This window comes from Macaca nemestrina, chromosome X, assembly GCF_043159975.1.
Source record: "Macaca nemestrina isolate mMacNem1 chromosome X, mMacNem.hap1, whole genome shotgun sequence".
NCBI lineage: Eukaryota > Metazoa > Chordata > Mammalia > Primates > Cercopithecidae > Macaca > Macaca nemestrina.
The window spans coordinates 1,292,286-1,305,066 of NC_092145.1; the positions used below are offsets into that span (position 1 = coordinate 1,292,286).

Genomic DNA, 12,781 nt, shown 5'->3' on the forward strand with positions numbered 1-12,781 from the left:
CGCCTCCGTCATCCCGTGGCCTTGTCCCCGCGGGCCTCTGTGCCTGTCCTCCTCTTTTGACAAGAACACCGGAGATACACAAAGATACACAAAAGCGGGCCTTTGTTGAAGCTGGGAAAAGAGATTTTCTTCAGAAATCTCCCCCGCTCACGGGGGAGAGAGCTGAGCTCCGTTCCCGCCCCAGCAGAGGCGGCATGGCCTTGCGAAGGGAGGATGAGGGAGTCGGGAGGGGGCGAGTGGAGGCTCAGGTGAAAGATGACGGGGCAGCCAGCGTCCGTGCCACGAGGCCAGCCGTGTGTGGGAGCTGCCGGTGCTTACCAAGGTTGGGATTCTTCCCTCCCGTGGAGACTGGGAGACCGGGCCCCGTGCCTCCTGAGGTTTCCATTTCCAAGGAGTGGCTGCCTCGGGAAAGACCCTGGGTTGTGGGTGCTACACAGATGTCTCAAAGGGACAGGCTAAGCCCTTGCTAGTAAATGCTGTAAGAAGGGGAGGTCAGGTGTTGGCCGGAACAGACAGTAAATGCTTTGGACAGCCCTGAGCGTTTCCAGACGGGAACTCACTCAAAAGGGGGCCGGGGCGTCCCAGGGGCGCGGCCTTAGGCTCCCAGAGGCCCCGTGAGGTGGTGGCCGGGTGTCTTCGTGCAGGGGTTTGAGTGGAGCGTGCCTGCCGAGACGTTCTGCAGTTCCCAGTGTTTAACAAAATTCAGTGTCCACTCTTTGATTTGCAAAAACTCTCCCATCCTAGCGGCCCCGGGTGTGGACTGGGGCCTGTGTTTACTTTGCCCTGTTCGTGCCTGACCTCCTTTTGCCCCAAGTCTCAGAGAGGCTGAGAGAGATCCCCTGCTGGGGCTGCAGCCGCAAGGCCACCGGGTTCAGCCCTCAAGGCCTGCTTGCCGGGGCAGTGACTAAGCCGTTGACAACCTCAAGGCAGCTTTGTGCTCCTTCGTCTCTTTGGGGATCTCTTTTGGCCCCATCTGTGTGTCTCACCCTGTGGCGGAGGGTTAAGGTGGGCAGCTGGGGAGGGTTGGGTGGCCCTTGGGCTCATGAGGCCCCAGGGCACCCAGGTTTGGGGGTGCCGAGGGCAGGAAAAAAGGCCTCATGGTGCGCAGGCCTCAGCCTCTTGCGGGTTGCCCCGGGGCTTGTGGATGGCAGGAGTGGGCCGCTGGGGAGAAGGCAGTGCTGACAGGAAGTGGCTTTTTCTCCTGCAGCAGATGGCTGAGGACAAGGCCTCTGTGAAAGCCCAGGTGACATCCTTGCTCGGGGAGCTGCAGGAGAGCCAGAGTCGCCTGGAGGCTGCCACTAAGGAATGCCAGACTCTGGAGGGTCGGTGAGTCGTGGGAGCCAGCTCCGGAGACCCCTTCCAGGGTTTCCAAAAGCATGAGGTGGGTTTAGGGGCTTCCAGGCTGCTCCTTGATGAGGCTAGACCGGGGCAGGCTGCGTAAACACGTTGGGGCAGGTGTCAGGAGAGGTCTGGGCCAGGCATCCGGGACCTGGGTCCCAGCCAGCTCTCCGCACTCTGTGACCCTTTGATGGAGTTTGGATTATTTCCTTAGGAGGCATTTTGGGGGCCCTGAGCCCACACCCACGGTGTCTAGTTCTCTGGAAGGACTTCTGGGACCGGTGCACGGTTGCCCGCGTGGCTGAGGTAGATGACAGTTTTGGAAAAGGGCACAGGGCAGGAGCCGCCAGGGCAGGAGCCGCGGGGGGAGTTGGAAAAGCCCTGTCCCAGCCTCCCACCGCCCTGCGAGCGGCACAGTGAGACGCGCCTCCCACACGGGCCATGTTCCTGCCCAGAGATGCCCACTAGACACTTGGCGCCCTGGGTGTTTACCGGGGACAGGTCCTGTGAGCGCCCTCTGCCAGGCAGGTACCTAAATCTCCGACTCCCAGCAACAGAGTGGGTGCTCATGGCAACCACGTTGTTCCTACAAATGGCGCAGGTGCAGGGACCGCCCTGACCACTAGGGAAAGTGTCACTGTGTCAAGGGAACTTTACCAGCCAAGGGCCAACCTTGCCAACCAGTGGCCTCAGGCCTGCTGGTTACTCTCTTTTGCAAAGGGGTCTTGGTTCTTGTGAGTGGGACCATTGGGTCAAAGGGCAGGGAGGTTTCTGTGGTTCTCATTCGGCCCTGCTTCTGCCCTCCAGACAGATGGATCAGCTGCCAGGGGGGCCCCGGCCACCCCAGCACAGTAGGCGGTCAGGGTGTACTTGGGGCAGCCGGCAGGGCAGAGGGGAGGGGAGCTCGACCCAGGCTCTGATGGGCAGAGGGAGCCCGTGCAGGGTGTGGGGGCAGCATGCGGGCAGGCGTGGAGGGGAGAGCCAAGAAGCAGAGTTGGGGTGACTAGAGAAGGGCCGTGTCTGCCTGTGGCCAGAGGGCACCCAGGACCTGCACAGAAGCACCCACCATCATCCCTGCAGTGAGGCTGTGTGGTGGGCTGAGGCCAGACCCTGGAAACTGGAGGTTAAGGGAGCTGTAGGGGGGCAGGTGTGGGAACTGAGCATCCGAGCAGGTGGTCTGGGACTCCAGCAGAGCTCTGGGCAGCACCAGGGATGGGGCCGAGTCCTAGTCGGCGTTGAGCTCAGTGCTTGCACGCCCAGGTGGGCAGTCTCTCACTTTTGGAACAACAGTCTCTCCTGACCCCTCCACTGAGACTTCTTTTGCTGGAGCCCCCAGCAACCCCCCATTGGAACTCCACAGGCAGTTCCAAGGGCTCCTCTCATCTGGCCCCAGCACTGCGGGATGCAGGTGACCCCATCCTTTTCTCGGACCACCCCCTTCCCCTGGCTTCCAGGTCTCCTTGGCATCTTGACCCTGTACTTGGTCACCTGCTGGGCCCCTACATTGAAGCAAACACGTCTCAAGCAAAGCTCCTCACCTGCTGCTCCCACCTGGCCCCCTGCAGTTGTCCTTGTGTCTGGTGACGGTGCCTCCACCCTGCTGCCTGGCTTCAGCTCACGGTCACAGAGTGTTCAGAGCCGACCCCCACCCCCCCGCCCATGCCCTGCGCATAGCCCCTCCTCTCCCCGTTTGTCCTCCCTGAGTCTGCTCTTTCCCTGTGCCAGGGCCCGGGCGGCCAGCGAGCAGGCGCGGCAGCTGGAGAGTGAGCGTGAGGCACTGCAGCAGCAGCACAGCGTGCAGGTGGACCAGCTGCGCATGCAGGGCCAGAGCGTGGAGGCCGCACTCCGCATGGAGCGCCAGGCTGCCTCGGAGGAGAAGTGAGTCAGCCGGGGCGGGGCCGCACCACGGGGTCTGTGGTTCTACACTTGATCTTAGCCAAAAGGCCGAGAAGTGTTGGGTCCATGGTTCTTTCTGCCTTCTGAGGAGTCCTTCAGATTCTGTCTGTGGCTGCGGGCCCATTCTGTCCCTTAGCCTTGCTAACAGTAGAGGCGACTATGATGACACCCGGTTTGTCTTTGACACAATCATGCCCTCTGCTATCCAGACCACGTCTCACTGCCTGTCCACACGTGGCCTTTTTTGTAGTTTTTTTTCCTAGCCACTAGGTCATCAGGGGACTTGTCCTTTAAAACCCCATCTAGGCTGGGTGCCGTGGCTCACGCCTGTAATCCCAAACACTTTGGGAGGCCAAGGTGGGTGGATGGCTTAAGCCCAGGAGTTCAAGACCAGCCTGGGCAACAGAAAGACAACAAAAATACCTCAAGCCTCCCTTCTACCGGCATCCAATCTGGGACCTCAGGTTCCTGTCCTTGGCGTGCCTTTTGAGTCTCCTTTAGAACAGTTCCCCTGCCTTTCTGAGCTGTTTGTGAAGTTCACAGTTTTGAAGAGTGCAGGGTAGTTCCATTGTATTATTACTATTAATTATTATTATTACTATTACTATTGTTATTTTCAAGACAGGGTCTTGCTCTATCGTTCAGGCTGGAGTGCAGTCACATTATCTCAGCTTACTGTACCTTCTGCCTCTTGGGCTCAAGCGATCCTCCCAACTAGCCGGGACTATAGGCACAGGCCAGCACACCTGGCTAATTTTTGTATTTTTGGTAGAGGTAATGTTTTCCCATGTTGCCCAGGCTGGTCTTGAACTCCTGAGCTCAAGCGATCCTCCCGCCTTGGCTTCTCAAAACGTTGGGATTACGGGTGTGAGCCACCGCATCTGGCCGCGATTTTATTATAAACATTTTAAAATACTAGCTTTTAGGAAAACGACATTAACTGCCTGGTGACCAGTCCAGCGCTCTGCTTTAGAGCTGACAGCCTCAGGAGTCCTCACACAGCCTTGGAAGACCCCATTCCAGGCCTGTGATGCGAGGGAGGGAAGGGAGCGGGTAGAGTTGGAAGCAGGCAGGAACTGTGACTGGACTGGGATGAGGTGGTTTCTCCAGCAAAAGCTCCTTTTCCTCAGGCGGAAGCTGGCCCAGTTGCAGGTGGCCTATCACCAGCTCTTCCAAGAATACGACAACCACATCAAGAGCAGCCTGGTGGGCAGCGAGCGGAAGCGAGTAAGTGCGGCTGCCGGGGCTCTAGGGCTGGCCTTGTCTCTTCCTCTCCCCGCTTCCCTGAACCTTGAGAATGGGCTTCTGGGAGGGACGCTTGACTTGCCTTAGACCTTTATCAGGCTGCAGCTGTGACAGCTCAGGGAAGCTGTGGGGAGATGGCAACCCCGGGATGTGGCTCTCAGGAGTGTGAGCAGGCCACCATAATAGGGGGCTGGACCAGAGCCTTGGGATGCTCCCTCTGTGGGGCTGGGGATATCTTGTCTCCATGGACATTCCCTCTTGCCAGCCATCGCCATCTAGGCACCTGGCTCAGCTTCCCCCAAGCCAAGGTAAGCCCGGCAACATTTCCACCCCAGTGTTGGTTGGGAGCCTTTTCCTAGTTTGTCCTCATCAGACCTAAGCTGGGTGCAGTTTGCTAGCGATCACGTTTTAGCAGGACACCATCAATCGTAAGTGTACCCAGAGGAGATTTATAAGGACAAAGCCTGAAGCCAGGTCACGTGGGGAAGAGTTAGCTACAAAACTGGCCACTTAATTTCTGGAGGGAAGCGTTGGTGGGGTGTGTCTGCGTGTGTCTCAGGGAGCTGGGGATGCCTGTGTGGGAGGAGTGCACCTCTGACCAGGTGGCAGAGTGGAAGGACTGAGGACTCTCAGCTTAGCTGTGCACGTGGCGGGCACAGGACCGGCTCGCTGTGAGTGGGTGTGGCCTGTGTCCTATGAAGGGTGGGAGGAAGGCTGTGCAGCTGGGGGTTCTGGGAAGGGAATGTCGGCCTGGCTGGAAGGTTGTGCCAGATGACCTCAGCGGCCTCTTCAGTCCTGAAAAAAACCTCAGCATCTCCTCCTCTGTCGTTTTGGGCCGTGACAGGACGCAGTCTTCTCCCTGTGCACGCTGAGATCCTGCAATGGGCCCTCAAATCAGGGGCTGGCATCACCCAGCTTGGTCAACCACGGCCACTCTTTCGTCCTTCTCAGTTCTTCTCAGCCAGCCTCGCCCCGGGCCGACGAGGCTCCGTCAGCTCCCCTTGCCCGTCTTTAGGGAATGCAGCTGGAAGATCTCAAGCAGCAGCTCCAGCAGGCCGAGGAGGCCCTGGTGGCCAAACAGGAGGTGATCGATAAGCTGAAGGAGGAGGCCGAGCAGCACAAGATTGTGATGGAGACCGTTCCGGTGCTGAAGGCCCAGGTGAGGGCCCTCCTCTCTGGCCCACCCTGGCACTGGGACCTGGAGTGCCTCTTTGGCGTCTCTTTTTTTTTTTTGCTTTTTGAGACGGAGTTTTGCTCTTGTTGTCCGGGCTGGAGTGCAGTGGCACGATCTTGGCTCACTGCAACCTCTGCCTCCCGGGTTCAAACGATTCTCTTGCCTCAGCCTCCTGAGTAGCTGGGCTTACAGGCGCCTGCCACCACGCCCGTCTAATTTTTGTATTTTTAGTAGAGACAGGGTTTCACCGTGTTGGCCCGGCTGGTCTCGAACTTCTGGCCTCAGGTGATCTGCCCACCTCAGCCTTCCAAAGTTCTGGGATTACAGGCGTGAGCCACCGTGCCTGGCCTCTTTGGCATCATTTTGTAGTGGCCTTTCGTAAGCTTCTGAACCACTTGTGCTGCTCCTTAGACCTCTCGGTGAGCTTGGCGTTACTCGCCGGCGTGTCTGTTTCCTCTGCGCCGCTGGGGGCTCTGGGAGGGCAGCAGTGGGCTCTGCTTTGTTCCTATGGTGCGCGGCACAGTGCCTGGTGGGTGGCTGGCTTGTGGCGGGCACATCCCTTTCTGTTGGATTTGCCAGGCGGACATCTACAAGGCGGACTTCCAGGCTGAGAGGCAGGCTCGGGAGAAGCTGGCCGAGAAGAAGGAGCTCTTGCAGGAGCAGCTGGAGCAGCTGCAGAGGGAGTACAGCAAACTGAAGGCCAGCTGTCAGGAGTCGGCCAGGTGGGCCTCTGAGAACGTGCCCGTGTAAGCAGTGGGTGCGACACTGGGGGGTCGCCAGTGGTGACCGCAGGAGACGGATGGCTCCTGGTGTTCTGGGTTAGGGCTCACTGTGGTCCCTCTCCTCTCACCTGAGCTTCCAAGAGCTTCTTTGACACTAGTCCAGCCAAGGAGCTTTACAGAAACGCGTGCCTTGACTGGACGGTTTCTGTTTTCAAAGGATCGAGGACATGAGGAAGCGGCATGTTGAGGTCTCCCAGGCCCCCTTGCCCCCCGCCCCCGGTGAGTGAGTGAGCACTGGGCCTGTGGGAGGAGGTGGGTGGGGAGGGCAGGTGCTGCGCCGCGGGAGGTCACAGTTCGACCTTCCTGTCGCTCTCCGGAGACTTGACGGCGGGAGCTCGTATAGGCCACCCCATCGGTAGCCCACCCCCTTCCCCGAGGCTAAGGGAGGCGTGCCGTGGTATCGGCGGCTCCTGGTTTTACATGAGTGGCCTGTGAGACCAGGCCTGCCATTGACAGTCCTGCCAGGTCTCCGTCCCCTTCCATCCTCCCCTTCCCTCTGACTCTTCTCTTTTCCCAGCCTACCATCCTCCCCTTCCCTCTGACTCTTCTCTTTTCCCAGCCTACCTCTCCTCTCCCCTGGCCCTGCCCAGCCAGAGGAGGAGCCCCCCTGAGGAGCCACCTGACTTCTGCTGTCCCAAGTGCCAGTATCAGGCCCCTGATATGGACACCCTGCAGATACATGTCATGGAGTGCATTGAGTAGGGCCGGCCAGTGCAAGGCCACTAGCTGCCGAGGACATGCCCAGGACCGTGCAGTCTGCGCTTTCCTCTCCCACCTGCCTAGCCCAGGATGAAGGGCTGGGTGACCACAACTGGGATGCCACCTGGACCCCCACCCAGGAGCTGGCCGCGGCGCCTTACGCTTCAGCTCTTGGTCCACCGGTCGCCTCTTTTAGGGTAGATGCGGCCCTGATCAGGCCTGACTCGCTGCTCTTTTTGTTCCCTTCTGTCTGCTTGAACCACTTGCCTCGGGCTAATCCCTCCCTCTTCCTCCACCCCGCACTGGGGAAGTCAAGAATGGGGGCCTGGGGCTCTCAGGGAGAACTGCTTCCCCTGGCAGAGCTGGGTGGCAGCTCTTCCTCCCAACGGACACCGACCCACCCACCGCTGTGCCCTGGGAGTGCTGCCCTCGTACCGTGCACACGGGTGCTCTCCTTTTGGGCTGCATGCTATTCCATTTTGCAGCCAGACCGATGTGTATTTAACCAGTCACTATTGATGGACATTTGGGTTGTTTCCAATGTTTTTGTTACCATAAATAATGGCGTAGTAAAAATCCTTGTGCATTAGTTGTGCGTATCTTTGGCATAGATTCTGAGAAGTGACACCACTGAGTATGGGCGATGGGGTAGATGGTACCTGAGCCCCTTCCTCCTTGGAGCTTGGTCTCCCGTCTCTCCCCACCCCCTATTTCCCTAGCCTTGCCAAGGAGGAGGTGGGAAAGCCCGTTTGGGTTTTTGTCATTCGCTAGGCCATGCAGTTCTCCGTCAAGTGTGAGCTTCAGCATCTTTTCTGAGACTTAAGGATGCTTTTTAGTTCTGCTTGTGAATGGGCTGCTCATATCATATGTATATATGTATGTATATGTGTATATATGTGTGTGTGTGTATATACATATATATATATATATATATATATATTTTTTTTTTTTTTTTCTCCTTTTTTTTTTGAGACAGAGTTTTGCTCTTCTCACCCAGACTGGAGTGCAGTGGCGCAATCTCAGCTCACTGCAACCTCCGCCTCCTGGGTTCAAGCGATTCTCCTGCCTCAGCCTCCCTAGTAGCTGGGACTACAGGTGCCTGCCACCACGCTCGGCTAATTTCTGTATTTTTAGTAGAGACGGGGTTTCACCATATTGGCCAGGCTGGTCTCGAATTCCTGACCTCAGGTGATCCACCTGCCTTGGCCTCCCAAAGTGCTAAGATTACAGGTGTGAGCCACTGTGCCCGGCCAATTTTTGTATTTTTAGTAGAGACAGGGTTTCACCATGTTGGCCAGGCTGGTCTCAAACTCCTGACCTCAGGTGATCTGCCTGCCTCGGCCTCCCAAAGTGCTAGGATTACAGGCGTGAGCCACGGTGCCCCGCTGGGCTGCTCATATCTTTTATCCATTTGTCTACTGGGTTGTTGTCTTTTGTTGCTCAGCTTTTAGAAACTCTTTGTCCATGAGCAGGATTAGCTTTGTGCCTGTGATAGAAATTGCAGATATCTTTTCCTGCTTTGACCTTGCTACTAGTGTTTCTTTGTTTTTTGTTTTGAGACAAGGTCTCTGTCTGTCACCCAGGCGGGAGTGTAGTGGCACAATCAGAGCTCACCGCAGCCTTGATCTCCCGAGCTCCAGCAGTCCTCCTGCCTCGGCCTTGCGAGTAGCTGGGATCACAGGCGCGGGCCACCACACCCTGCTAAACTACTGTGCTTCTCGGCCTCGAAGTTTTTTTTTCTTTGTGTAGTCACATTTATCCATTTTTTTCCCCTTTTACTACTTTTGAGTTTGGAGTCGTCATGACCACCTCGTGGTCTGATGGAAGGATGCTTCACACACAAGCACTTTTCTTTTTCCAACACCGAAGCATGCTCTTGTCTTCACCAAGAGTGTTGCTGCTCAGTGTGACCGGTGGTGGCTGTTTCATCACATTCCAGAAGTTTGTGATGCCGTTTCCTACACTGGCCCCAATTATGAAGAACAGACGACTCTACTTGTTTTACAAGATTCTGGAAATTTCCTAGGATGTCAGAGCCCTGGGCATTAACCCTGCAATTGTAGCAAAGGAAACAAAGTTGGAAGTTGACTCCCCAGCACCCGGGCCTGCCTTCCTGCCCTCCTCCAAGCTGCCCTGGTTGGGAACGGGATGTTGTGAATCCACCCCGAGGCTTCCTCACAGGGCTTCTTCCTGCTATTTGACAGTGTGAGGCTGGCTAGAATTGGGGTATGAAGCCTTCTAAAAATTAACCTGGCCTGAGGGCTTTCTCAGCATCTGGGGGTGGGGTGTGGCGGGGAGTGATCTTTCCCCTTCTTCAAGCCAGGTGTCCATCAGGTTGTACTTGGGAAACTGAAAGGCACAGACAGCTGCTCTGCTCACGGGTGCTGCACTTAATTCCTAATCTTGCAATTTTTCTACAAGAGCACTTTACATTTTTTTTTTGGAGGGAGGGTGTATGAGTGGACTGTGGCTGCTGTAACAAAGCACTGCACACTTGGGGCTGAAAACAACAGAAACTCCTTCACAGTGTTGGAAGCCAGAGTCTGCAGTCAAGTTGTCAGCAAGGCTGGTTTCGTTTCTTTTTCTTTCTTTCTTTCTTTTTTTTTTTTTTTTTTTGATAGAGTCTTGCTCTGACACCCAGGCTGGAGTGCAGTGGCGCCATCTCAGCTCACTGCAATTTCCGCCTCCAGGGTTCAAGCAATTCTTGTGCCTCAGCCTCCCGAGTAGCTGGGATTACAGGTGCCTGCCACCACATCCTGCAAGGCTGGTTTCCTCTGCAGGCGCCAAGAGAGTCATTTACGGGCCTCTGTCTCAGCCTCTGCTGGTTGCTTATAGAGCCATCACCCCAGTCTCTGCCTCTGTCATCACACAGTCTCTTCCTCTTCGTCTGTGTCTTCCCTTTTGTCTCATAAAGGACACCAGTCACTGGATGTAGGGCCCACATGGATAATCCAGGATGATCTCCTCATCTCGGCATTCTTTACATCTGGAAAGACCCTTTTCCCAAAGAAGGTCACACCCATGAGATATGCACGTATCTCTTCAGGGCCACCACACCACCCAGTATGGGGACATCCTCCAGAGCACACAGATGAGGGCAAATGCAGCAGCAGTGCCTGGGAGCTGGAAGAACCCACCGCCCTGCCTCCTTCCTCCTCTGGTAGCACGGTGTAGGGTTGACCGTATACCAGACACCAAGGATTTAAAACCATACCATTTGCCCGGAAGTAAGGCATTCGAAGGTTTTCCTTTTCGGCTTTACTTAGGTTGAGCTTCCAGAACAACTGGTCGGATCACTCTTGGGAGGGAACCAGCCTGCCTGCCCTATTGGCTGCGGCCCCTTGATGCACAAACCAGAACCCCGTTCCTCCTGGAGCTTGTGGCGTTCTCTGGTGTTTATGCGCGCTCCCCCTCCTGCCAACCAACGCACGAGAGCAGTGCGGGTGACCAGTAAGCACAGTGAGAAGGTGTTTCGCCCTCATCGGTAACTAAAACACCACCAAGTCCAACAGCAAGCAAAAAGTGATCTGAAAATGGCAACTGACGAAGCCCTAGGTGAGCGCTCTGCCGGCAAGGTGCAGGACGGAGGCCTTGCAATGCCGTCCCTTCCGAGGGGGCCATTTGCTGGGATGGAGCAAGCCCGTAGGCAGCGTCCTCAGCCCTGGTGTGTAACCGTAAGAGAGAGTCGGGCACTCACGATGACTCTGGCTTTGGGGAGGCGCTTCACTTCATCGTTTGTAGCTGCCAAAGGTCGGGGTAAGATAAGAGGCTGCATATGTAACGACGTGGCCCGGCACAGCTGGCATTTCGAACATCTCACACGCAACATGCCTTATAGCATGTTGGTGTGAACAGGCCAGGTGCCAAACTTATGGATAAAGCGTGACCCCAGTAGAGAAGTAAAAGCTCTGAGTGCACACCCTGCTAACATTTGGAGGGACGTGAGTAGCTGGGTGGCCAGTAATGAGAAGTTTCCCTTACATGTTAATATATTTCCTAAATGCTTATAATTTGCACGCATTCCTTTGATACACACAGAATACGTCTTCCCACACAGTCGCTCGGGTGTTAACGCAGCTTGGTTTTCTTCTGTGCCAGTGGCAGGGAAGAGCTCGCTGTTGACACGGCCACCCAGCAAGGCACGGGCGGGGGCTTACCGTGTCTCCTGGGGCTGCCGTGACCAAGCACCACAGACTTTGGCGAGGCCGAAGCCCCAGAAACGTGTGGCCTCCCGGTTCCGGAGGCCTGGAGGCTGAGCTAGCGGTGGTGTCCCCAGGGTGGGCTCCCGGCCAGGGACATGAGGGAGCGGCCTTCCAGGCCTCTCCCCGGCGCTGGGGGCCCCCGGCGGCGCCTCTCCAGCCTCCGCCTCCGTCATCCCGTGGCCTTGTCCCCGCGGGCCTCTGTGCCTGTCCTCCTCTTTTGACAAGAACACCGGAGATACACAAAGATACACAAAAGCGGGCCTTTGTTGAAGCTGGGAAAAGAGATTTTCTTCAGAAATCTCCCCCGCTCACGGGGGAGAGAGCTGAGCTCCGTTCCCGCCCCAGCAGAGGCGGCATGGCCTTGCGAAGGGAGGATGAGGGAGTCGGGAGGGGGCGAGTGGAGGCTCAGGTGAAAGATGACGGGGCAGCCAGCGTCCGTGCCACGAGGCCAGCCGTGTGTGGGAGCTGCCGGTGCTTACCAAGGTTGGGATTCTTCCCTCCCGTGGAGACTGGGAGACCGGGCCCCGTGCCTCCTGAGGTTTCCATTTCCAAGGAGTGGCTGCCTCGGGAAAGACCCTGGGTTGTGGGTGCTACACAGATGTCTCAAAGGGACAGGCTAAGCCCTTGCTAGTAAATGCTGTAAGAAGGGGAGGTCAGGTGTTGGCCGGAACAGACAGTAAATGCTTTGGACAGCCCTGAGCGTTTCCAGACGGGAACTCACTCAAAAGGGGGCCGGGGCGTCCCAGGGGCGCGGCCTTAGGCTCCCAGAGGCCCCGTGAGGTGGTGGCCGGGTGTCTTCGTGCAGGGGTTTGAGTGGAGCGTGCCTGCCGAGACGTTCTGCAGTTCCTAGCACCATCATTTTCTCCTCCTCAGACCCCTTGGTTCTCCTCCCATGCCCCGGCAGCTGCTTCGCAGGCTCCTTGCTGGTTCCTTTGTCTCCGAGCTGAGTCCTGAATTCTCTTCCTCTCCTTGCTCTGACGCCCCCCACTTCGTGACGTCGTCCATCTTCAAGGCATTGATGCTGATGACAGATTTCTATCTTCCAGTCCTGATCTGTTCCTTCATGAAAATGAGCCCAGTAGCCCGTCGAAGCCAGAACTGGACTTTTAGCCCCCACCCCCTGCCAACTCTGCCCTTTCCCTTATCCCCAGTTGCTTAAGCCAAAGTGGATTCCTCTTCCTCTCATGATCCAAACTCCTGAGTCCCTTCACCTTTTGCCTAGACTATCACGGCAACCTCATTGCTGCTTTCACAGTGGAGAGCGTGGGCTCCCTGTGATCTACTCTCCACACGGCAGCTGGTGTCATCTGGTAAACCCTTGCTGAAACCCTCCCATGCCCTTCAGTTGCCCTGGAAACCTGAACTCCATCCGCAGCCTGGCTCCCAGAGCCCCCACGCCACTGGCACTCACGTTATGTCCCTCTCCTGCTGGCCCGCTGCACCCA

The 12,781-nt window shown here is 56.8% G+C and overlaps 1 protein-coding gene across 1 annotated transcript in view; it reads left to right on the plus strand.

Moving 5' to 3' along the window:
- LOC105471007 (NF-kappa-B essential modulator-like) overlaps positions 1 to 7,723 on the plus strand; it is a 27,152-nt gene extending 19,429 nt beyond the window's left edge. Inside the window, exons 6-10 of the mRNA XM_071088703.1 lie at positions 4,365 to 4,461; positions 5,495 to 5,638; positions 6,233 to 6,375; positions 6,593 to 6,654; positions 6,995 to 7,723. Of these exons, the coding sequence (XP_070944804.1) occupies positions 4,365 to 4,461; positions 5,495 to 5,638; positions 6,233 to 6,375; positions 6,593 to 6,654; positions 6,995 to 7,137 (589 nt within the window). The 3' untranslated portion in view covers positions 7,138 to 7,723. The remainder of the gene's footprint in view (positions 1 to 4,364; positions 4,462 to 5,494; positions 5,639 to 6,232; positions 6,376 to 6,592; positions 6,655 to 6,994) is intronic.
- The last annotated feature ends 5,058 nt before the right edge of the window (positions 7,724 to 12,781 follow it).